Source organism: Notechis scutatus, chromosome 5 (genome assembly GCF_049901735.1).
Source record: "Notechis scutatus isolate UNSWTSFEM ecotype Mainland chromosome 5, rNotScu1.2, whole genome shotgun sequence".
Classification (NCBI taxonomy): domain Eukaryota; kingdom Metazoa; phylum Chordata; class Lepidosauria; order Squamata; family Elapidae; genus Notechis; species Notechis scutatus.
Window position 1 is genome coordinate 40,101,394 of NC_142013.1, and position 27,084 is coordinate 40,128,477.

At 34.6% G+C, this 27,084-nt stretch overlaps 2 protein-coding genes and 1 long non-coding RNA gene across 3 annotated transcripts in view; 2 read left to right on the top strand and 1 right to left on the bottom strand.

Annotated features, from left to right (window-relative positions):
• Positions 1-27,084, bottom strand: part of LOC148130449 (uncharacterized) — a 484,585-nt gene that overhangs the window by 134,523 nt on the left and 322,978 nt on the right. The gene's annotated exons all lie outside the window — the stretch shown is intronic.
• On the top strand, positions 12,355-12,537 carry LOC148130451 (uncharacterized). Its single transcript, XM_087966621.1, has one exon. It carries the CDS (start codon positions 12,355-12,357, stop codon positions 12,535-12,537), a length of 183 nt encoding a protein of 60 aa, XP_087822747.1.
• BCL9 (BCL9 transcription coactivator) overlaps positions 12,503-27,084 on the top strand; it is a 35,809-nt gene continuing 21,227 nt past the window's right edge. The window contains exons 1-3 of the mRNA XM_087966620.1: positions 12,503-12,636; positions 14,009-14,325; positions 17,684-17,873. Of these exons, the coding sequence (XP_087822746.1) occupies positions 12,584-12,636; positions 14,009-14,325; positions 17,684-17,873 (560 nt within the window). The 5' untranslated portion in view covers positions 12,503-12,583. The remainder of the gene's footprint in view (positions 12,637-14,008; positions 14,326-17,683; positions 17,874-27,084) is intronic.

Genomic DNA, 27,084 nt, shown 5'->3' on the forward strand with positions numbered 1-27,084 from the left:
TTCAAGGAGAAATACCTGAATATGTTTTCACTGTCTTTTTTCTTGTGTTAAGAAAGATTAGCATGAGAAATGTTATCTGTTGAATTTAGGATTGAGTAAGGAGTTAAGCTTCTATCTGCCTATTTTACTATCACTCTAACCAAAGTTTCATTGTCTTTCAGAAGAGAACATTGTTATTCTACAAAATGTGTTAAATTTTTAGAATACTTTATATATCTCTGAAGTCAGTGCCATTCTGAACTTCAGCTGTTCAGAATTTACTAGCTTCAAAGTAATTCCTCTTAAAAATAGGTCTAGAAATATAAATATTGTTTTATAAGGCAGCTGAGATATGTGTTACTTGGAAATTAAAAATGCTTGCTGCTTTTAACTATTCAAATTTGTTATGAAGGAAAAATCCACTTTTCGTATATGTGAAAAACTAATCTACTTACTTTTCTTAATCTGTTCAAATTGATTTTAATAAACTTTCTAAACATAAAACAACAAGCAAAGTATGCTGCTTCAGAAGACTTTGTATCCATTGTTCCTAGACTTGTAAACAACCAACAAACCAAACCAAACCAAACAAAATCCCCTACATTGGTCCATCTTTTTCCTCATAGACTACTGAATTCTGGAATTTGTCAGATGAACTATCCAAAGAAATCCAGAACTGATGCTGTAACTTGTCTAATACTCTGATCATGGTAAGAGCACTTTTTTTGCTTTTTTTAATATACTGTTCGTTAGTATGTTTAACCTTATGAGTAGTATGTCAATATTATCTATCAGATTGATAGTTCATCTTTCATTAGTTGCTCAAGCAGTATACGTAGCTTTTCCTCACCCTGTTTTTCCATTTTTAGCAATAATCCTGTGAGATACCTTGAGTTGACAGAGAGCAACTGGCTTAAAGTCACTGAATGATTTTTAACTGGTGCTCTCAATTCCTAGTCTAATAACTTAGCCACTATAGCTTGTAAATCCCTAGATAGTATCAAAGATATTTAAACTATGCATTTTGTTGGTCTTTTTTTAGTAGAATTATATTATATTCACTAGTTGGACGGCATGCATTACACATAAGTATCAGGAATACATTGTAAAACAAAAGAAAAACATAAAAGTTCTACTAACCTGAAGGATTAGAAAGCCTTTAGTAGTAATTGGTTATACTATCAGTATTGTGATTGCTGTAACAGTTTTTTTGAAAATGGTATGATAAAATTGTTTTTCCTTATAGTCTTAAATGCTAATGCAGATTTTTCTAATTTGACACCCACCAATTATTTTGGAATTATAACTCTTGGAAACTCTTGTCTGAGAATTTTGAGAATTACAGTCCTCACACATTTTAAGTCTTCTGGGTTGGAAAAAGTGTTTTAAGAATATGAAAAAAAAAATGTAACAATGTAATTGTAATCAATATAATTAGTATCCCTGCTATAGAAGTGTGTTTGTGTGTATGATAAAGAATTTTTAAATTGTGATTTAGATACAAGTACACCACAAAACAATTCCAGTATTTTTTTATTTTAATATCAAATCTCATATCTAAGAACACTCGAGTGAATCAAATGTTTCAAATTTAAAATATTTCTGGTTTCAAGCAGGCTATTCTAATTGTATTGGAAGTGTTTTAACACTATTTTAAATTTGAAACAGATGTTTAGAGGATTGCTTTTAGTTCCAGATACTTCTGAAATGTTTGGAACAGCACAGAACATTCCAGGTCCAAACAGAATAGAGCATTTGAAACATTGAAGAGAGATATTTTAATTCCAATGTTTCAAATTCAAGATGCTTTGTGCTCTTATTAACTCAAAGTACTCTCACACCTTTCAGTAATTCATTCTAAGTATTAACTATTTCAATCAAACAGTTTTTAATGGTGAATATTTAATAATTTCTGAAATAAAGTTTAATCTATTATCAGAATCATAAATTAAGACACTCTTCAAATATTTAAAAAAATAAAGTGGCTTCAGATCATGTTAGGATTAATTCATAAATTAAGAAATTTATGGGTTCCAGATCAGTGGTGGGCAGACGTTCTGATTTGCATGCTACACTAAGTGATGTTGCATTCAGCTGTTATTCATGCATCATGTAGTGAGTATTATTAGAAATTGTTGCACTAGTCCTTAAAAGTAACTTACCAGCCACCAGATTAAATTTCCCAGAAAACATATGGATATCGTCAGAGTCTTTCCAGAATTCTTGAATGGAAAAGTATATACTGTAAAATGTCATGTCATTTACATATTTCTGAATACACCATCCATATCATTTAGATCTCTTCTTTATTGTATAAACTTTGAAGAACATTTAGGATCAGCATAATTATAATTTGGTAATGATAAAAGAAGAAAGAGCAAGGACATTCCTAAATTCAGACCAGAAAAATACCATAATTATGGACTGAAAGGCAGCTACTCTACCCCAACAAATTAATTAAAAGGATCTTGAAATGGTCATTTTCCCCTATTTGTATCTTATTTTCCGTTTCTAAATAGGACAGGCTTATAAAATTAAAATATGTATCTTCAAACACAGTCTTGTCCGTAGGTATCTGCAAATTTAAGGATTAGATGGAAGTGGCAGAAGGTAATGTTAAAAGTGCACATAGCTTAATTTAATAGTTGCAAAAATACTGCTTGATTAATAAATTTCTATTTTGTCATTAAAGAACTCAAACTCTCAATGATTTGATAATGCCTCATAACAGAATTTCAATATTTCACTAAAAATTTCAAAAATAGTCAAAGTATTTTCTTTAGCAAATGTTTTGCGTGTTAGTATCTCTCACGAGATTAGTTGTATGTGGTTTTATCTTTGATATTAATTTAATGTTTGGTATTGGTATCATATTACTAATTCAAAATTTGGCTTCTAGCCCTTTACCCTTTAAGTTGCCTTTCTGAAAAATATGACTCCTGAAGTGCCAAGGAAAAAAGAGATTTTTTTAAAAAAAGTTTGAATATTGAATCTCCAATTGGAGATAGGAAATAGGAATACTGACTATCAAATATAGCTTGGGTGAATTTTGTAGTGGTCTCCATATTCCTTTTCCACTTTCTGTAAATTGTATAAATGATGTACAAAATAAACATATGCATATGTTGCATCTACATGTATTGCTGTCTGAAAATTAGTTCTTTCCAGTTTTTTTTTGTCTTATTTTTTGTTGCCAGCCATGCCGATTAAGTATATCAGATTCCCACAAACAATAACAAGAACTATGTTAGTAAGTTCAAATGTAAACTGGGAATTGGTAATATTGGTATATTGGTCGGGTTTTAACTATAGCTTCCCAAATAATTGTTGTATAAACCATTTCCCTAATGTGAATCCTTCATCTTTTGTACTAATTATGATATGGGAAGCTCTTGAATGTATCACCAGCATTATCATATTGTGCTAAGACTAGTGGAACTTAACTAAATTACAATAAGAAAACTTTTCAAGTACATTTGCAAACTTTGGAATAAGACCATTTTTGGAATTATAGTAAATTTCTTATCCAACATTTATATCTTTTCACATCTTAATTATTTTAATTTTAATTTTTTTTGTGTTCAAAGAAATCTTGATTAGTCAGCAAGTCATCTTTAATGACTATGATTAATTTTTTTTTTGTTTCTGACCTTTTATTTTATAGTAACTTTAGTGTTTCATTTAATTTATTTAACATTTTAGGCTATTGGTGGTTTTACTAGTGATCAAGGATAATAAATGAACCCAATTTTTTTTTCCTGAAGGTGATTTACTCTTATCTTTAGAATACTTCCAGTTATTGGTCTAAATTTGTCTTTCTAGCCCTTTCTCTCCCCCTTTTTAAAGACTGGGACAGCATTTATTATCTACAGGTATTCTTTATTTCACTTAGGAAGCTGATGTTATGATAGTTTTATTTTGAACAAAATAAATATTTTGTAAATATTTTTCTCATAATATCCATTGCTAGTGAGCTTTGGTCTTTCTGATATCATTACTACAGTTTTAGGTTACATCTATGTATTGATCTTACTCTGGGGTTGGTTTGGAGACAAATGGTGCCAAAGTTCACTCAAATGAATATTCTCATTTTGGTGACTTCAGATTTAAAGGGAGAATGTTGCATCAAAATGTATGGCGACTTTCATATAGCACCTACTATGTATATTGGCAAGTCCTTAATGCAATTTCATATTTTCCCAAGATGCCATCATAAAAACTTTCTGCTACAGTATAGGCATGTCTATGTACATATTGAAGTATTTTTTGATTCTGAAACCCTTCATAACCCTACTTGTCTCCATTTCCACTATGTGCCTTTCGTTTTTCAGATTTTCACTAAGCATTTTGTGTAGCCTCATTGCGTTTTTTCCCCCTATTTTATATTTTTGCATCATCAAATAATCTGTAGTTGTGCTTTTAGTATCTGTCTTTCTAAAATTTCTTGCCCATCTTCAATTCCATTTTCCATTATCTTTTCCATCATGGAAAATTATTTACCATCACTCTATTAAAGTTTGCATTATTGAAGTCCAGGATGCACATTCAACTGTGCTATAATTATATTTGCAAACTTTGCAAACTTTTAAAATCAGAAGAATTCCAGAATTATGTGACGATGATGATGATGATTATTATTATTATTATTACAAAAGTTGTTGACAGTTTCACTTTTGGAAAGACTCGTGTTTGGTGACTCCCAACAATATTTAGGTAAATAAAATCTCGGGTTATGTCTATTTCATAGCTCTTTGGAAGCTCTGCAGGTTCAAAATAGTACTTTTTTATTGTGCAGACTCTCATTTCATTTGAGTATAATTTGAGTAGGTTCTCACATTGTTATTTTAATAAGACACAGTTACTAAGCAACAGATTGTGGTTTATAAACTATTCTACTTGGCTTCACAGTTAAAAAATATAAAACCATTGTGGCTTAGTGTTCTTTGTTGAAACAGTTATAGGCAGTTCATGAATTATGGCCATTCGTTCAACGACCATTTGAAGCTATGGCACTGCTGAACGAATGATACTTATGCCTTGTCCCTAAAGTTATAGCCATTGTAGCTCCTTCATGGTTATGTGATCAAAAATTAGCCACTTGGCAGCCTGCCTGTACTTAAGATCTCAGGAATGCTTCAACTACTCCCACCCCCACTTATTAGCCTCGCATCTGAACCTGTTTTGCCAATGTAGTTTTCCACCTTGCTATCTTGCACTCTGCCACCCCAGCTGACCTTTGCTGTCTTCTTGTTCCTACTGCCAATCAAGCATGCCAAGCCTGGCCTTTTGCAAAGTAGTTGCTAGCTGCACAAGGCTTTCTCACCCAAAATTGGGCACAGCAGTTTCTTCACAAGACCTGGGAGAAAAGGCCGTCTATGGCCAGTAGCTGCCTTGTGAAATGTCAGCAGCAGGAACAAGAATATGGTGAGGATCACCCGGGGCGCAGATTGGAGGCCAGCAGGGACCTTGGAGTGCAGCATAGGGAAGTTGTGCCAAACTGCTGGACCAAGCAGAGGTGGCTCGGCATACCCAGGGCAACTGGGGCTTTGCACCACTGCGACTTCCTGTGGCAGCTGGGCTTCATGCCATGCCACACAGCATTTCAGGGCCAGAGTGGCTGCTGCTTCACATTGCACACTGCTTCCAGCATATTAAAGAGCCCCTAAAACACAGTGTGGCAAGCAGCCTCAGAGCTGCATAGTTCTGGGGCTGCTTATTACCTCTCAAAGCACAGTGCAAGGCAGCCAAAAGATGTGTATATGTGTGCGGAACAGGCAGTTGGGAGGAGTTGAAGGGGGAGGCAGACCCTTACTTTAGAAAGGGATAGGCAATTAATTTTCTCAAGGGGTCACGGGGGAAACTGGGACTGCAAATTTGTATCTTTAAAAAAAGTTACTTTAAAATAAACAACTTTCAAGTTTGGAATACATGAATGCAAATAATTTATCATTCATAATTAGTTGTTTTAAAAGTTTTTGAATTGTGGTCTGCATTGATGATCAGCTAAAATACCACTGCAATCTAGCTTGCTTTTTTGTGTTTATCATACCAACTGAGCAGAAAATAACTGCAGTATGCTTTAAATAAGAATGTAGCAATTTTCTCCTTGCTGGCAATATTAATGTGTGTTATTAATGGAATAGTTTCCATGGGCAGATCCACTCTGTAGTTTGTGATTGTAAAAAGCCACCAGGACAGAACCTTACAAACCTCAATGTCTATTATGTAATCAGCTTAAGTCCAGAATTGATGATCCTTTGGGATTTCTATGGATAAGACATTATCCCATTTTGTAAGTAAGTATTCATGTGGATACAGATTTAGAAAGTATTTTGGGATATATTAGTGAGCCTGTAAGCTCCGACATTCCCAGTGTCCCTCTCTGTGTGGTCAGCCATCAGTTTTTTATACATTTATTGTAAGAACTGAAAAGGTCATTTAAAGATGCTCAACTTGTATAGCTTCAACAGAGCCATATTGGGAATTCTGCCTAATAAAAATGTGTGATTGCATAGACCCAGTAAATATTTAGCTGAATGATCTTGTAGAACTCTTTTCAGATCTTTATATGGAAGGGATGTCAAGTATTGCCACAACGTTGAGGGATGGAGGTTATATAATAAAGGTTAGCCTTTATCAGATAACCTTTATTCATATAACCTCCATTCCTCAATATTGTGGCAATACCTGATATCCTTTCCCTATGAGGATCTGAAAAGAGTTCAATAACATCTGTTACAGGTTACATTCAGACCTTTGCCCTGATCCAAAATTTCCACTCAATACTGTACTCTCATAAATAAATGAGAATGCCCAGAGGAACTCTTCTGCCATCCTTAAGTTCTTTAATACAGGAGATGCATTATACTCAAGTTATTCAAAACCAAACCAATAGCACAGCTTCTTTGTGATGTCCAGGTAGGCGCCTTTTCAATTTCTTACCATTAGAACTTGTGCAATTCAGATTTCCAAGATCAACCTGACAAGTCCCAAAATGTATGTCTAGGACTATCCTGCAATTAGAGACAGGATTTATGAAAATGGAAGTAAGAGTATGGATGACCATACTTCACTATTTGCTCAGACTATTTCCCCCCACTTGGCCTTGTCACATTGACCATGAGAGATGATTTTTAACTTATATGGAAACAAGCAGTGACATCTAAAAGGTCATCCTTGGGCTTTTTTCCAAGTCTTCTACTCTGGATGGATATAATCATGCCAAAGCACTCATTAAACAGAATGTAACTGACACAAAGCACCAATTGGATCTAGTCAGGATTCCCATCTTTACATAGTTAACTCAACTCAGAGAGCCTAAACATCTAATGGCCTTTAATCTGTCACAGTGCCATGCCACTTCTCAGTTTTCCTTGAAGGACAATACAGAAAGATTCCTTATCCAGAAAGACAATGCCCCATAACTGGGCACACAGAAACAATAGAGCATATCCTCCTCCTGCACCTGCATTACAGACACACTCATACTAGCCTCATCACACCTGTCAATGCATAAATACCCAAGCAACACAGGACAATTGTATACATCCCTGTGTCTTTTCTATACTAATCCTTCCATTAACATACAGTTTTACAAGGTTCTGCACAGTGGCCCTTAAAATTCATCAGATATGGCTGGGGTCTTCAAACTTGACAGCTTTAAGACTTGTGGACTTCGATTCCCAGAATTCTTCCTCCAGTCATCTTAGCTTAGGAATTCTGGGAGTTGAAGTCCACAAGTCTTAAACTTGCCAAGTTTGAAGACCCTTGAGATATGGCATCACCTGTGCCATAAAACTAGGCTTCATGAGCATCTAGTTTGCCATACTATACGCCTTTGTAATTCGATTATCTTTACCATACTAAACTGTATTCTCTCCTACATCCAGCTAATGCTCCTACCTCTTTTTAAGATTCTTTTAGAGTCTTGTTTTTATATATACCTTCTGTTTTACTACATCTGGTTTTTCATGCAGTATTTTTTGGGCCTTGATGTATTTTCTATGCTTTTTAATTGAAAGTACCCTATTTTCATTTATAGATGGACATTCTGTTTGCCTAGTTCCAAGTACTGGCAGTCAACATTAAAAGATATTTGTACTATAACATTAGCTAAGTGAGCTTCAGAACTAGATGATCCAGTTACATGATTTCCTAACTAAAGTAGGTAATATGGTATTTGTCAAGTTCCAGGTCCCATATGGCTCTAATAATATTATTTTTAATTTTTAAAAATATATTGAGAAACTGGTATTCTGTAAAGTATCTCTAGAGTAATTTTTAAAATTTAGTTACAAGAATGCTTGTGGGTTCTTCATCAGGTCTACAGGCATTTTTAGAAAATAAAATTGGTGGGTATTCAGTACTTTGGGAAAAAGTACTGAATACTTTATCAAGCTGAGTTGATAAAGACAATAAGTTGATATAGTCAATAAAGAGAATGAGACAGTCTGGTCTCACCAATTTGTCTATTCACTTTTTTTCTGCTTTTCACTTTTTATATGTCTCCAAGTTTGGTTTTCTAAATCTCAGAGTCCTGATCACATTCTTCATTTTTACTTGATGTTTAAATCTGGACTCTCTAGCATTGTGCTTTCTGTTTAGTTATATGATGATGCTTTTGTGGAGGTACTGTTGCTAAAATAAAGATGGCGTGTGCAGACAGTCCTTTTGGCTGTCTGTCACAAGCTATCTTTTTGGAGTGTGAATGTTGTTGGTTTTTTGTCTTCAAATGGGTGCATTGCTTGGAATTCATCCCTATTTAATATTTTGAGTTTCAATTTAATTTTGTTAATTTTCTCTGTCTAAATTCAATTTGGATTTCAGTATGCATGTCGGAAAGATGCTTTATATTATTGATTTTTTTTTCTTTTATTCCTCCCTTTTTTAATTGATAAGATGTTTTGCTTTTATAACACAAGATAACTGTGTTCTTTCTTAACATCCCTACAAGTTTGTTTGGGTTTTTAATTGCAGGGTGGATAATTTGTCAAGTTACATTTAAAAAAAAAATCTTTTTACTATGTATTCTTTTGTCTCATTTCAGAGAATCTTTATATATGTGCAGAAGGATTCTGAACCCTTCTCCTGGTTGATCAGAGCAATGTCGTGACACTGGAGTTTTGGTGAGCTTCCTATAGCACTAAGGAAAGTGATTGAAAGAATGGCAGAAATACAGGTCCAACTAGTGTTCATAAATATCATGTGAAAGTAGATTAAGAATATTGAACAAGATTATTATTCTTACGTTTATTGTCCCTTCAGCCCAGTGTTTCTAGGAATCATGCAGAATACTACAACAACAATTACATTGGATGGACTTAGTTTTATAGGTCGGCAAGCTATATATTACATTAAATAACTGGGAAAATGGAAAGTGGTGCCCTATATTATACTTTGGTTAGCATTTCTAATAATTATCACAGTTGTCTGTATCATCATCTTTATAACCTGTTTTGGTTTTTGATTGTCTTGTATCCTGAATGATAAAAATTCCAGTGGCAATGTAACCAAGCATTATTATAAATGTGGGCAGAGCATATCTAGTATAAAAACCATATATGCCCATTTTGACTTGATAGGCTTGATATTTTGAATTCTAAATAATCTTTACTAGTTTAATTAGTTGTAGGAGAAGGACTGGCAGAGCCAGGGAGAAGAGTTAAAAGACGGCTTAGTTTAGATTTGTTACCTAGCTACAAGCAAATTAATAACCTTGAATGCCATTGATCCTTATCTAACTCTAACCAGAGGCTGACCATTAGTTGGGAAGATTTCTGGGCCTAGACTTTTAGAATTAAATCACTTAATTTAAACCTTCACATGTAAACCTGTTTTTCATGCCTTACATTGGTGGACATTAATGTATTTTGCCAAATATGTTGAGTGAAAGAGTTGTCAGTGTATATCTGGCTTTGTAAGAGAACAATTCCAGTACAGATGGTCCTCGTTGAACAACCACTTGTTCAGCAACTGTTTGAAGTTACAACAGTGGAAAACAAGGAGACTTACAATAGATCCTTGTACTTGCAGCCTTTGCAATATTCCTGTGGTCCCCTGATTGTCATTTGTGACCTTCACTGCTGGCTTTCAACAAGCAAAGTCAAATGAAAAAAGTGTCAGGAGGTCGCAAATGATGACCACATAACTGTAGGACATTGCTGTCCACATGGAATGTGCATTACAATGGAAACTAGAACTGCCACAATTGCCATTGTAACTTGATGTGGTCATGTGACTTCTGCTTTACAACCACATTGCTTAAGGAAGTAGCTGCTAATCCCACTGACCATAGTTAAGCAAGGGTTAGCTATCTGTATGTCATTTCATTTAAAGCTTTTCTATACACCGAACATGAGATTGCATATCTTGCACTATCTTAAATAATAGAAATATAATGAACCTAACTCATTTTTTTTTCATACTGCAATCAGCAGCTGAATCTTAATGCTTTGCCTTCATTTCATAGTGATCCTTTTGTCAAATATGGAGGGAATAAGGAATAGGTTTATGAAGAAAGATACTAGGAAGCATTAGAAGGAAGAACAATGTGCTGAAAACCTCTACAGTCATTATGAGATGATGTTTATGCTGCCTTGTACTAATATATTGATATGGTGTCATAAAGTATAATAAATTTCAGTATTATTGAATAACTGGCATCAAGCAAATATTGATATCTATAGCATGTTCCTAGCGATGTTTTTAGTTGGTACTTTGATAAAAATGAATCATGCCTCCCTAAATATTATTGCATGTACAAACACATCAAATTGGCATTGGAATAAATATTTTTAATCAGATATTTAATTGTTATATTGGGTGCAAATGTGCACTGTTGGGAGACCTGAAAGAACAGGTTAGGGACAATCATCATGGAGAAAATCTAAATGAAATAGAAAATGACTTGATGGCACAAAATCATTGTGTGTGTGTGTGTGTGTATGTATGCACACAAACATATACACGAAACCTGAAGGGACAAACAGTACTTACAATATATTTATTTAGTAATTATAATGGCAATACTGCAGTAGTAATATCTTTCTTTCAAAATCTACCCAAATATCATGTATGATATGTCTAATTTTGGGTACTAGCTTACAACATTTGGTGCTGCAACTCTAACCTTGGCAGTTTCATTGAAAATTGTACACATTTGAACAATATCAGAGAAATTAGTATTATGGTTTAAGGCTGGTTTTGATTATTAAGAAGCAATTAGGAAGTGTCCCTACACAGGTTCTCCCTTTCTCTTCTTCTTTTGCTATGTAAGTTTTTCTAAAGTAATGAGTACGTTTTTTAGGTAATATGGTCTAATTTTGATCTTGTAAATCAATCCTCTATATATGTTGGAACTCCAGGTATTCTGTCTCAGAAACATATGCTCAAGAACGTGCAGAGAACTGCAAAATTTGGTAGGAGGTTTTCAAGCAAATAAAATGTCAAAGGAAATGTGTGTGTGCAAATGTGCACACATACACACAGGAAAATCAGGTTCCCTCAAAGGCCAGCAAGCTTGCCAAATCCAAAACAGCACAAGAGTGGTTGGGCAAAGTCCAAGAGTCCTAACATTGTAGCAGAGTCATCAGCCAGTCCCAGTCCAGAATCATGATCACAAAATTTCAAGTTGAGAGGCAACAGAATCCAAGTTAATGAATATTGCCAATGGAGGGATTTGAGCTTGCTGCTCTTCTTACAAACTATGTGTTGCTTATTTGGAAAGGCAAAGTTCCTTTTTTGAGAAGAGGCTGGCAGAACCCCCTTTGCTATCCTCCCTGCAGAGCAAGCTCTTGGTCTCCGAAAGGTTAGCCACTCAGACACCTCATCTTTTGAGACTAATGACAGCTGATTAGTGAATGGTGCAGCCTCCTCTGTCTGCACTTGCTCAGGCAGCAGTTTCTCTGGCAATGCCGGGACTGGCTGCTCACAGTACTGAGTCTTGACATCAAGTCCTTTGACTGTGCTTGTTTGGGTTTTGAGAAACTGTAGCTCCAGTACACTGAAAGGTTGTCTAATTCAGGCTCTTTAAAATCTATAGTTATATGAGCATTGTAGGGTATATAGAATTTTTTGAAGGCTCAAGTTGATACAAAACAAGGCATAGATGATGTATTTTTTTTTCTAAAAACTTACATTTGATTGCAGAGAAACTCTTCCTTCTTGGTTAGATAGGACACACCTGATTGTTGCTTTTAAATATATAAGCATTTCACTTAAGGATGGAATATGTGATCATGTTTGATCTGATTAAAATATTTCATTTCTCCCTTTTAATTGAAAAATAAGAGAAATGGCCATGTATTGATCTCAAATAGTTCGAGACTCTTTTTTACTCTGTTTTCTTTTGACTGGTTTATGTAGTTTGCCCTGGAGATGAGAGACTTCCTTAAAAAAGCAGGAGTCACTCATTTGGAGAATGTTGGATTTGCAAGAGGAAAAGGTCCAGTGCAGCAGAAAAGAGAAGCACGGAGGAGAAAGACAAGTAGGTCAGTGGCACTGAAGAAAGCACGTGGCAGAAAGTGTTTCACAACAGCCAAAAGCAACAGAAGGACTTGACAAAAGCCTGTCAGTGTGTGTAATTGTGTGCTTAGGATTTCTGTCAATGCATTCCAGTAACCCCAAAGTGAGAAATTCCCCATCAGGAAATGCCCAGAGGTAAGAAATGTTCATTGGCCTTAAATAGGGCATGATTATGCTATGTAACTGCTAAATAAATATGAATTATAGAATATTTCAATATATGTATTATCTGCTGAGTATTCTTAAATTTTATTGAACTTTGTGGAACACAGTGAGAATTATGTTCATTTTTTCTCAAGGGCTTTCTACTTTTGTTTTGAATTTCATTTGGAGAAAGTTATTCAGGCATTATATTTGATTTTCCTTTTAGTCTTCATTGGGAATCTCTGGTGTAATTTTTGCTAGATATATTTTAGGAGAAATGATAACTGTAATCAATGTGTTAGACATGCCATTCTATTTTTTTTCTTTTGAGGAGAGTGGGAGGGCAGAATAAAAACCAGGAAACATTTATATTTATATTCATCGTAGATATTTGTAAAAACACAGTCTATTCAAGACTGAACTTTATTTTAAATTTATTAAAAAGAGAAGAATAGTAAACCACAAGTAATTTGGTTCGGTTCTGCTGAAGTAATTTTTTTAATGAAAAGCCATGCAGATATGAGTGCAGAGAATTTTCTCTGTCTTATTGCTGATTCTAATTTCATTATATTTGAGAATTAATTGATATGTTCTATTCAGTGGCTGACTGAATTTTATAGCACCAAAAGTATTGTATTCCTATGAAAACTAAAATTTTAAGAGAATTCAAATGGTATTCCAGACTAATTTCCATTATCAGAGATGTTTTCTCCAATTTGGAATATCTCTGTGTAAAATTATTAAATATATAGTGGCTATTGGGTGTAGTTTTGGAACAATTTATGCATTAGCTCCATGCAGAGTATATAAAGTAAGAAATTTGGATCCAATATTTTAATTATTACTGTGTGATAATATTTGCATCTATCAGTTAAAAAGTAATGTAAGATAGAAATTTATAATTAATGTAATTTTCTAAGTAGAACAATCATTTCTGAGCTGGCTCTTTTCTGACGATTGAGCTGTTTGAATCCAGAGGGGTGGTTTTGTGAACATTATGGTGTCTTGTTATTTACTTTGTGCTGATCTTAATGTGAGGCATGTCTTTGTACATAGAAACCATTGTCTTTATTGACAGAAGTCAAAGAGGTACATCCTCGTGTAACTGACTGGTTCCTAGGATCTGGGAGGTTGCTATCTTGCTCTCTTCACTGAAGTAATAATGCCTCAAACAACTTAGTTACTCTCTTAGTTACATTTTTTAAAATAGGAGCTGAACAATAAGCATATAATGAATTAATTTCTTGGAGTTTCCTCACTATATAATAAGACTGAGTTAGAAGCAACTGCTGAATAAATTGGTGTGTGTATTATTATATGTTGTGTTGTATTGTATATTACTCTCTTCATTTTTCCTTGCCAGTAGTCCTAAGTCAAAACAGGAGGTGATGGTCCGTCCCCCTACAGTGATGTCCCCATCCGGCAACCCACAACTGGACTCTAAATTCTCCAATCAGGGTAAACAGGGGGGTTCAACGGGCCAATCCCAGCCTTCTCCATGCGATCCCAAGAGTGGGGCCCATACACCAAAAGTGCTTCCAGGACAAGGAGGAGGCATGGGGTTGAAGAATGGGGCTGGCAATGGGTCAAAAGGGAAAGGAAAGAGAGAAAGGAGCATTTCAGCCGACTCATTTGAACAGAGAGATGCTGGAACTCCCAGTGATGAATCAGAAGTCAAAGGTATGTTAATATGCAAAAGTGCAGAAATATGGATAACTTTTTATATTGATTGAGAGCTTCTATTATTGATCCTCTGTAAAAGCATTAATAGGAATATGTGTTCGTTATATAGTGTTTCATAGATAGGATCCTAGAAGGGTACACACACACACGTTTAAGTTTCTTAACAGTCTTTTTCTTTTTCGATATACTTAAACGGAAGGCATATTCCCTTGGCCAGTAACATGATATAGAGAGTCTCAGTGGCTTCCTACCAGAGGACTCTTTTGTCTCAGAAAAGAAAAGGTCTATCTTTCTGTATATCTGAAGGAGGAATGTTTCTTCCATAGGTTTAAAGAGAAAACCTTCATTTTTCAAACATTTAATAAGGAGCAGTTACTGAATTCAGAAGTAATATATTTTACAAGTATAAGAAATTTATTTTATAGGGTCTGTTTATATTTATCTTAGGAATGATGCTGCTGAATTTGTAGTAGTTTGGTTCATGTGTGAATAATTCTGTGGAATTACTTTTAACCCAGTATAACCTGTTTGCTAGTGCTCTCCATGAATTTAGTCTGCGTTCACACAATTAGCCCAATTAAGAGTATTGATGCTGATCTTTAAAATCCTAAAGGGCATAAGGCCAGAATGGTTAAAGGCCTGTCCCCTTCATTCTAGACTGCTGTCTCCTTAAGTTCTAGTGGAGAGATCTTCTTTCCACATGTTTTATTGTGATTGGGTAAATTATATCCTTAGAATTTCCAGCTCCAAAAAGCTGAACTGGTGGAGTTTTTTAAATGAAGGATTGTTCTTTAGGAAATAAATGCACAAAGTACATTGAGTGGCTTCAGATGCTACTTGTCTGCTTGCCGTAGGCATGCCTAGTAACTAAACAGTATGAGTTTGGTTGATGGGATTAATTCTACAGCCCATTAACAATTAGCCGTGATACTACATGCTTTTTCTGTTGGCCCTTTCATTGATGTTCTGTGGCTTCCAGCTCCCCATGCTCAACTCTATAGAACTGTGTGAGTTAGGGACATTTCTATAATAGCAGCATAAAATCAGTATAAATAGTATAATAGCAATATAAATAGGCTTGGCCAGTATCCAATACTTTCTAGTATTGAACATCTTTCTAGTATGTATTCATGTGTGCAGGGGTATTTCTCTAATTATATCAAATATATATGTTTGTTAGATTGAAATCCTGTTTCCTGTTGCAAGTCATATATCCTTTCTTTTCCCCTTTTTCCTTCTACGGTATTAGAATAGATTGGGATAATTGATAAGTTAACAACCTTTAATAGTGATATTTTCCTTGAGTGTTATCTAGTTTAATTTTTGTATCTCTGATAAGAATTTTTTAAAATTTATTTAAGATTGTTATGCATCCAGAATTATTTGATGGGATGGATGGCCATACAAATAATTAATAAATGATTGGCCCAAAATCAACAAGCTACTATAGTAGACTTGAGTCTGGTTCTCTCAAGTTCTACACAAGACATACTACAGTGCACATTGGGAAGTTGTTTCTAGTTTGATGCCTCCAGATAGCATTGCTCTGAACCTCTTTGTCTATTTGAGGCTTGGTACTAACTATAGTTTACATTGAATCTCCAAGACAAGATATACATAGCTAAGTATAGAATCAAATGGACAATACCAAATTATTTTAAAAAATATATGGTAAATTTGTGAGTTGTTCTTTTGAACACTTGTATTTCAAATTTACCATATATTTAAATTAATATTTTAGAAGATTTTATCTTCTATTAGGTTTTCTAATTTTTTTTTGTTATTGTGTAATTGATGTTAGAATAATCTTGAGGAATAGGGGAAGAGATGCTGCCTAGGAAATGATCAAACAAGATAGGGGAAACCCTGGTGTTGTTTAATACTCAGAAAGAATCTTGGGGAAGGCCCACCTTAATGGATCAGGTGGTTAAAAGTGAGCACAGGAGATTTCTAATATCAGATTTGTAAGATTCTGTTGTAGCCTTAGAATAACATTGCATTAGCTCATCTGGCCATGTTTCCTGTCTGGTTTACCTGGGATGGCTGACATGTTATTTATGAATCTTACTTTTGGTTTATTTGAGCATTTTAAATTTTGTAGTCATTATATATGTTGAAAGCTGTTCTTCAATAACGTATGCATTACAATGTCTGAGTTGAATTCTTAATATTAATTAATCATAGGTAGTCTTCAACTTACAACCACAATTGAGTTGAAAATTTCCATTGCTAATCAAAGCAGTTGTTAAGTGATGTTTGTCCAATTTTGGGCCCTTTTTTCCACAGTTGTTAAATAAATCACTGCAGTTGTCAATCATGTGGTTGTTAAATGAATCTGGCTTCCCTCATTGACTTTGCTTGTCAAAAGCCAACCTGGAATGTTGCAAATGGTAATGATAACATCCTGGGACTTTCATGTATACATGCCAGTTGCCAAGTGCCTAAATTTTGATCATGTGACAATGGACTGCTGCAATGGTCATTAAGTGTTGAAACTGGTCATAAGCCACTTTCTTCAATGCCATTGTAATGGTCACTAAACTAATGGTTGTAAGTAAGTCAGTGATTGCTTATGATTTGCTTAAGTGCCAACTATTCACAAGCATGTTAAGACAATGGAAACATCTTTCCTGAATGGGATTGGCCCGCCCCGCTCATGCTGGCAAAAGGGCCTTCATTAGCCAAGGAATATCAGCTGTGGAATTCAGGAGAATAGCCTTCTCTGCCACAGCTCCTGCCCTTTGGAACGTCTTGCTACAGGATATAAGATCCGCCGCCTCTTTTAACATACAAGAAAGCCCTATGCTGATTGCCATAGGATCCCGAAAGAGAAGCAAGAACAATGTTGTATACTTAATTTTTTGCAATATTTTATAATCCCCCCATGCTTTAATACTTAATAATAGTTAAATATTGGGATAGTGTCGATTCCTTACACAATATCAGTATTCAGTTTTTCAGTGATCCAGGAATTACTTTTGTACATACTCTTAAAAAAAAAAACCTGTTGATTATAATGTGTCATATTTATTATATACATTATTTGCTGCAGACTACAAGGAGTAGAAGCAGCTGCTATCTTTGCTGAACCATGAAACTTGTTTTGTGTGTTACTATCCCAAAAGTTTTGTGAAATAGTTCTTCCAAAGCTTTCAGCTAGATGCCATTTTGCTTGGGATGTTCCCTTGTTTTGAGGCTTCTACTAAGTAACATCAATACATTATTTTGTGGAAGGAGGACATCTCCCCCCCTCCCCAATTCTGTTTCACTTAAATTAAATTAAAAGGCTGTTGAAGAAATCAAAACCTATACTCTACTCTTCAAAATAAAACTCTCTTCACTCATTTCTTTCTAGATCTTGGTTCTGCTGAACATACAAAATCACAAGATGCATCACATACAACACACTCCATGCTTCCTTCAAATAGTTCAGTTCCCCGGTCTTCCACACCTTCCCATGGTCAGACTACAACTTCAGAACCAGGAAGCATACAGAAGACTCCATCCAAAGTGGTCTATGTTTTTTCAACAGACATGGCTAACAAGTAAGTGGATCCATTTTAAAATAATAATTTTATTACAAATTAAAATTACAATGGTAAAAAAAAATGGAATAAAAGGAAAAATAGAACTGCAGAAAAGAAAAAGAAATAAAAAGATAATGGAAAAGGAAAAAAAATAATAGGGGAAAGAAAAAGAAAAAATATATAAATTACTTCCCCCTTCATTACAACAAATATAAACAATTTTAGTAGCTTAAATGATTTCTATTTCCCATATTCCATCTCTTATGTATGAACAAATCCTCAATATCTCATCAAAACCTGACCAGCAAAAGTCTATTAAGTATTATTAGAGATAACATATCTATTTTAACCTTAATCAAGTAAATCAATTTTATATTTAATTTCAGCAATCTGGATTTCTTTGTCTCTTTTCACAGAATTCTTCACAGCTTTGACAAGCCTCCTTTGTAAATTCAATACAGGAAAATTATCAAGGTCTTTATCAGGCACAACCCCAAATATAAAACATATTCTTTATTTGCTTACACCTAATGAACATAATATTGCCTGAGTAAAGCTAGAACCTTGTAACCTTATAGCTATATCCTGAGAGATTCTGGAGTGTGAATACCTTGAACTACTTCTTTCCTCCTTCATCTGTTTTAGGACTGCATAGTCTCTTAATTTGGGCTTCTGTCTGAAATGTATTGCCTCTTCCCTGGGAAACTGTGGTGCTACTGAGATTCCCCTCCACTCCTCCAAGTGCATATTCCATCACAGATTTCTTTACATAGGATAATCTTCATATTTTGATTATTGCTGTTCTGTAGAATAATGCCAGATTTGTCTTTTTGCGGGTTATTCTTAATGAGAAGTGACAACCAGTCATAGCTTGCTGTTATAAATATATCTGGTGTAATTATTATCTATAAATCTATCACATCATATGTGTGGTACATATTTTTCTCTGTGTTGAAGTAGGTTTATTGTAAGAACACTAAAAATACTGTTCTATGAATATTTGATGATCCCCCTCTATATTCCAGTACAGGATTTAAACTGATAACTCTACCAGGGAATTTGTTTAGGACAGTATTTGTTTAGATTATCATTTATTGTAGAACTTGACTGAGGAATGTGTGAAAGAATGAAGGCATAAATATAAAAGGGAAAAAGGCCTAAACAATGGAGATTTCTGAAGAAAATGGAATTAAATTAGTGAAAAGAAGGTTTGATTAAGACCTATACTGTAAATGACTCAAGACAATGGGAGGAAGACCAGTACATCCAAAATTGTGTTGTGTTAGTTGAGTGTCCTACCTTCATTGAAAAGTAAAGCGTTGAGGCTTCGGGCTTCCAGTTGGGTGCTGCGTTGATGCGGAGCTGAGGAGCGGATCACCGCTCTGAAAGGATCCGATTTTCACTGTTTGGTGGCTTCCAGGAGTGTATCGGACCTCGGAGGGGTAGACAGAGGAAAGGGGAAGACCTGGAGATCTCGGGGAGGTGCCGCAATCCTGGAGGCTACAAGAGAATTCCCCAAAAACCAACAGCAGAAGAGGGAGATAATACAGATCAGAACCAAAGAGGTGGCAGCCCAGCAGCTTAGAAGGAGGAAGGAAGGAAGCAAAGAGTGGAGAACAGCAAATTGAGTAGTGGAAAGGTGAAATTAAAGAAGATTTCCAGAATACTGATTTATACTACAAAGGGAAATTGAAAATTGAAACTCCAAACCGAACAGTGTAGCGAAGCAGCAGAAACATTGGAAGGAGTACTAACTAAAGAAATGGCAGTAATTCGTGCTGATTAATGGAGTGCTGAAAATGGAGGAGCTGAAGAGTGAGACAACAGCGTTTACTTTTATCTTGGGAGTTGGAAAGTGGGTTGTATAATTATATTTTTTGGCGTTTGATGTTTGAGAACTGTGGGAAGAAAGAGGAAGAGATAGTGACGGTGTCCAAGTGAGACAGAGAGATCGGAAGAACAGCTGAAAGTAAAAACTTGAAAGGAGAACAATTGACACTTTGAAAGATTTAAGGAAAGGATTGAGGAAAGAAACTTTATAATTGCAATATTTGTCTGATAATTGTGATAACGAAAAAAGGAAGTAATAAGATAACTAAGATTTATAAGTGGAACTGGGACCGTGTGGAGAAAAAGAATAAAGGCGCAAGAAGAAGAAGCCAAAACAGAAAGGAGAAATGAAACGGTGGAAGTGACTGTGCAAATTTAAAGAGGACATTTTGAACTCGAACTAAGAACTGTAATAAGGTATTTTTCAAAAGAAGAAAAAGATCATGGACATCATTCAACCGGTCAAACATAGATATAACTATAATATTGGTAAATCATAATCTTAATAGATATATATGTGTTAGAATATTGAGCTAAAAATACTGGTTAAGAATTTTTGAATAACTGAACAATTGAAAGTGTGCTGTATAAATATAGAACTCAGACCTTTAAATAATAATTATATAGTAAGAAACTTAGGTATTTTTATTCTGAGATAAGCATATAATTAAGAACTCTAAAGAAATAGATTAATTGATATATATATAGATAAGAATTTAATTACTTTAATGAATTGGCTGCTTTAAATTATTTAATTAAGCATATAAGACTGTTGATTATGTGAGTAAATATATTTGTATTTGATTAATATTGAATTCTCTTAAGTATTGTAATAGTTGAATAAGTTCAATAAGTAAAAATAGAAATAAGAGCTGATTGTGAATATCCATAATAGAATTTTGGTAATTAATAATATAATAATATATGTATTAACATTACTATTGAACTGAAAAGGAGGGGAAAATAGTGCTCTACTAGGGATAGTTGATGGTAAATTGGAAAGAGCTGCCACAGATAGTTAAAATGGCGACAACATCAATTACAAATGTAAAATCAGGAAAGAAAACTACAACAACGATGTCTTCACCTATGGGGCAGAGATCTATAGATGCAATGCTATTGGCAGAAAAAACTAGTTCAGCTCAAAGCCTACAGACAGTACAGACAACGCTCACTATGATGCAGGAAATGATGACAAAAACCCACGAATTGATAGCGAGGAACCATGAAGACATGAAAACAGAGATGAGAACTGAAATAGGAGAAGTGAAAAATGAAATACAAAATCTGAATAGTAAGATTAGAAAGATGCAGGAAGAAGTGATAAAAAATGAACAGAAATTAAATTTAGTAGAGGCAAGAACGGAAATGGTGGAGAAGAAATTAGAGGATTCAGAACAAAATTGGAAAGTGCTTTACTGCGAACTCTGGGATTGGATGGTACACATGGAATTAGAGAAGGCATCATTTCATCTTAGGTTCCAAAATGTGATGGAAGACAGAAAGGAAGATTTACGTGCAATTATGATGAATCTGATAGCGGCGGTCTTACAGAAACCCAAACTGGAAATTGAAAATTATGTAGACGAGGTCTACAGAGCATATATACACTATGTGAGGAGAAATAGACTACCCCGAGAGGTTCACATTCGATTTGCGAGGAAGACAACATAAGACCTGCTCTATAGTAAGACCAGAGATGAACCACTTGTGTACAAAGATAATAAAGTGGTTACACTGAAACAAATACCCAGGAGAGTTAGAGAGCAGAGAAGGAGCTACCAGTTTTTATCAACTCAGCTTATTAGAAATGGTATTCCATTTAGGTGGTTCACCCCAGAGGGGCTTTTAGTTTTGTAGCAGGACAAAAAATACAAAATTGATACAATTGAAAAAGCACAGGAATTATGTGAACGATACCTAGGACCCGAGGAAGAACAAGAAAGTAGAGACGACTTAAATATGAGAAGCCAAGAGGAACAACTCTCCAGAGGAAAAGAATCTGATTCACACTCTGAACCCCAAAATCTTAGAGAAGAAGGGGAAGGCAACAGTTAAGAAGAAGAGAGCCTAGAACAAGGAATGAAACGAGAAATGCCTCGCACAGTCAGTGACACTGATAGAAAAATCACTTTATTTTCAGTCAATATCAGTGGTTTAAATTTATCATCAAAAAGAAAACAGATATTTGAGAAACTCAAAAAACAAAACGCTGACATAACTTGTATGCAAGAAGTGCATATTCCAGACAACCAAGCAGACCTCTTAAAGAATATAAATTTGGGTAAAATGTATTCAGCACTTGCAAACAAAAAAAGGGGTATTGTAGTATATGTAAAAGATTGGTTGCAACATAAACACATATACAAAGTTCAAGAAGGGAGAATGCTCTTTATAGAAATAAATGTAAATCAGAAAAAGATGTTATTAGTCACAATATATGCCCCGAATACAAACCAAAAAGACTTTTATAATAGGCTTCACCATAAGATAATAGAATTTGAGTATGCTAATGTATGCATTGTAGGGGACTATAATGCAGTCCCAGACAAAGATAAAGATTATAGAACTCCCCCCACCCCCCCAAAAAAAGGAAAGGAGAATACTTCCTTCATATTTTAATAATATGGTAGGAGAACTTAACTTGAAAGATGTGGAGAGAATTAAATCCAAATAAAATATATATATATATTTTTCAAACCCCCACCACTCTTGGTCCAGAATAGATCAGATATGGATGGACCCTGGGTTAATGGAGAATATTGAAAGGACCGAGATTTTGCCAAACCTATGGGCTGACCATAATCCCATTCAAATTAAATGAAAAGGAAACAGAAAAATTGGAAGATGGACATTTAACAATACCATATTAAGAGATAAAGAATATATTGAAATGATAAAGAAAGAATTGAACGTATTTTTTTTTTAAACAAGTTTTATTGATTTTCAAAACACACAAGTCATCATTTTCCATTACATGTTTAAACCTTTTTCCATTATAAATTTAACAAGTCAGGTAAACTATAATTCTATTTTAAACCATTTCCATATAAACATACAAAAACCTCTTATCCAATTTCCCTTTATTTCTCTTCACTCTTATTCAATTTTATTATTATTATTTCATCTACTTCTTTCTGACTTAGTTACCATTATTCTCATTCTATATTTCTACAAGGTTTTATTAATTTCCCCCAAAAAAACAACATAATCACACAACACACAAAACATATAAAAGATCTTTTGGAAAGTAACTTGGACCCAGGTATCTCTCTTTTCATGGACTTCAATTATATTCAGGCTCATCTTACATATCATTACTTATTTTATTTACCATTCTAAGTCTTCTATATTAACTTCTCCACATATTTCACTCTTCTTGATTCTATCTTAATTAATCATCTTAATTTGAGTCATTATATTTATATCTTTTGTCCATTCTCTATTATACCTTTGTCTCATTCCTTTTAAAAAGAAAGAAATTTCTCCTGAAATCACTAATCAGAGTATGATGCCTTTCTATCTCCCCACTAAATTAATCAAATTAATCTTTAAAATACCCAATCCGATTTTGCTTGGTACATTCTAACTGAATAATACATCTAAAACAATTAAATACCTAGTTAAGCAATAGATTTAAATATTAAAAACAAAATACTATAATGAAAGTTTTATAATAACATCAATACCATAATCTTAATAAACTCTTTAATTAAAGTTTAATATTCTAAATCTCCCCTCATATTATATTTTCAAACCAATCATTATTAACATTCCAACATTTTAATCTCTTATCAACTCTCAAACCATTTAAATTTTCTATTTCTGATACAATACTACAATGTCATCTTATGTACCTTGCAAAATCTCTTTGAAGAAATTATACTTATCCTTTATCCCTAAAAAAATTTCTTTTTCTCATTTAATTTCAAAACTTTGTAACTTTTCTCCACCTTTTCTCTTTCTTTCTTCCCCCAACAAACCTTTCTAGCCCCCCTTCTAGCCCCCTTCTTCTAGCCTCTGCCTTACTGGCTTCCCTTCTCTGTCGCATTCCTCTTCCCTTTTGTTTACCATCCTTATATTGATTTTGCACCTTGTTTTTCCCTTTCTTAAATGTTTTTTTAAATCTTAAGTCCTTTATTTCTCTTCTTTTTCCTCTTCCTTCCCTCTTGGTCGAGTTCTGAGATTTATTAAAGATGGCTTCCTTTCTTTGTTCTTCTTCTGCTGTCTTCATCTGTTGCAATGTTTGTTGATAATTAATAAGCGCCATTTCTAAAAAAAGGAAGGCTTCTTTCAAACCAGCTTTACCATTTTGTTTTGCTTGCTCATAGTCTTTTCTCAGTTCCTCGATAGAAGAAGCCATTATAAATCTTTTCTTTTCTTTTCTCTTACAACAGCCAAAATATTCCAAAAGAAAAATAAGACAATCCCAAAGTTCTCAGTCAGTCCAAACCAAGACAGAGTTCCCTCTCTCCTCCTGGGGTAGTATCAATTAAAGAAAAGGAAAGTCCAAATCTGTTTCTTAAAGTCTTATTACAATATATTTTAGTCTTTCAATCCTTAAGGCATCTCCTCCAATAAAGTCTTAGCATACAAATATTTTTTTTAAGTCCTCTCTTTTCCCACTCACCGCTTAGAGCCAGTTTTCACCTAAAAAAATAGGTTTCTTAATGTTCACTTTTTATTCCGTAAAAAAGAGGGTAAGCTATCCTTTCAGCACCATTAAACTGCCGCTTTTTCCTCTTCTCGAAGGTATCATTCAGAAAGTCATACTTTTCAGGAATTTTGTTAAATATGTCTTAGAGTCCTAGGAACCAAGAAAAACTTTCTCCTCTCAAACACTTTCTCCACTTCCTCCTGCGCATTCTTACCCGGCTGCCAGCATCTTTGTGGCGGCCATTACAGACCGCTGCACTGTCCTGGGAAAAGGGGTTCTGCTGGCCGGGAGGGGGTCTGCAACACCCCCAAACCCTTCTCCGGATCCCCTACCTTCAGCTGCCCCTGCAGGGCAGCCTAGCTCGTACCCGTCTGGGTCGGAGCCCCAAAAACGGCAGCGTGGCAGGGATCGCGCAGCTTCGCAAAACCCTGCCGCTCGCGAAGCCGACAAACCGGAAACTCCAGAATTGAACGTATTTTTTGAAACAAACAAAAGAGAACATACCTCCCTACCGAACCTTTGGGATATGACCAAAGCCTATGTGAGAGGTCTAACTATTGCTTTACAGTATCAAAAAGAATAAAGAAAAAAGACAGCAACAAAACATATGGAGGGAGAAACTGAAAGATTTGGAAACAAGTAGACAATTCAAACATTAAGAAAGAAATTGATCTGGTAAAACATAAGATAAATCTAAATGTACAGGAAGATCAGGCCCGAAAAATTAAATTAGCAAAACAAAATTATTTTGAAAATGCAAATAAGCCAGGGAGGTGGTTAGCCCATAAAATTAAAAAAGAACAAGAAAAGAGAATGATCGTAGTTCTCCAAGATCAGGAAGGGAAATTATGCACGCAAACCCAAGAAAAGAAAGAAATTGCTAAGGAGTTTTTATGAAATTGTATAAACAGGAAGAAATACCAGAATAATCTATTGATCAATATTTGAATGAAAAGAATTTGCCCGAAATTACTGATGAAAAGAAACAAAATTTGAATAATAAAATATCCATAGAAGAAATTAGGAAGGCAATCGGAACACAAAAAGCAAATAAGACCCCTGGCCCAGATGGAATTCCTTCAGAATTCTATAAGGAATTCCAAGAAACAATAGAGGAGATATTGGTGAACTTGTACAATGAAGCCTTGGAGAATGCTAACATGCCTAAATCATGGATGGAAGCATATATTACCCTTATTTATAAAGAACAATCAGACCCACAAAAAATTCAAAACTATAGACCAATATCACTTTTAAATGATAAATGGCTACAATATTGGCGGAAAGATTAAAGAGAGTATTAAGTAGAATTATCGACACTGATCAGAATGGCTTCCTCCCCCATAGGCAAATAAAAACAAATACAGGAACCATTATGGATATATTAGAATATTATGAAGTATATACAACCAAGACAATGGCATTGATATTTTTAGACACCCAGAAGGCATTTGACAACCTGAATTGGAACTTTCTTATTAAACAACTGATAGGCGTGAAATTTGGTGAAAATTTTATAAGATTCATTAAGACAATTTATAACATGCAAACTGCAAAAATATTAATAAATGGGGAAAATACAGATACCATAAAGATAAATAAGGGAGTAAGACAAGGCTGCCCCCTAGCTCCTCTATTATATATATTGGCAGAAGAGACTCTTTTAGTACAAATTAGGCAAAACCAAGAGATTAGAGGACTAAAAATTAAAAAAGAGGAATATAAACTCCAGGCATTCGCCAATGATATGGCATTTATATTAGAAGAACCCTTAGAAACGAGCCCTATACTACTAAGAGAAATAGAAGAATACGGAAAGGTGGCAGGGTTAAAAATTAATAAAGAAAAAACAAAAGTCTTAACAAAAAACTGTACAAAGGAGCAGAAGGAAGAACTAGCAAATAAATTAGGCATGCAGATGGTAAATAAAGTAAAATACCTAGGGATCTGGTTGACTACTAGATGTTTGTCGATTAAAAAAGATAACTATGATAAGTTAATAACACAAATAGTTAAAGATTTAGATAATTTGGTCAAATTGCAGTTATCGCTATTGGGACATATTTCGATAGTAAAAATGAATATTTTGCCAAAATTGTTGTTTTTGTTTTATACAGTGCCAGTCAAGTTGGAAAAGAATTTTTTTGTAGAATTAAACAAATGTATATCTAAATTTATATGGCAGAGGAAAAAACACAAAGTGAAATATAAATTATTACAGGATGCCAAGAAAAAGGATTTGGCTTTCCAGATTTTGAATTATATTATGATGCTGCTATAGTAAACTGGCTTAAGGATTGGGTTAAATCAGTGGTTCCCAAACTTTTTTGGTCCACTGCCCCCTTGGTGCTACAAACTCATCCTCGGTGCCCCCCACCTAAGGGTGGGATTCAAATTTCTGTGGGTGTGGCCTAATTTGAGGGTGTGGTTTGCTGGTCATGTGACTGGGTGGACATGGCCAGGTGACTGGCAAACCAAATACAAGTGGTCCTCACTTAATGACCGGTTGTTTAGCAAGTGTTCTAATTTATGGCTGGCCTCCCCAGAGCTACTTGACCAGTTTTTGGAGTTTTGACAGCTTTAGATCAGGGGTCTAAATCCCACCCCTGCCTGTGTGTGTAAGAGAGAGGGAGAGAGAGAGGTTGGATCAGATCTCTCTCTCTCTCCCACCAACGCCAGAAAGCCACCGTCAGTCAAAATTCATATTAATGGTCTCCGGGATTTAAAATTATGAGGTCCAAA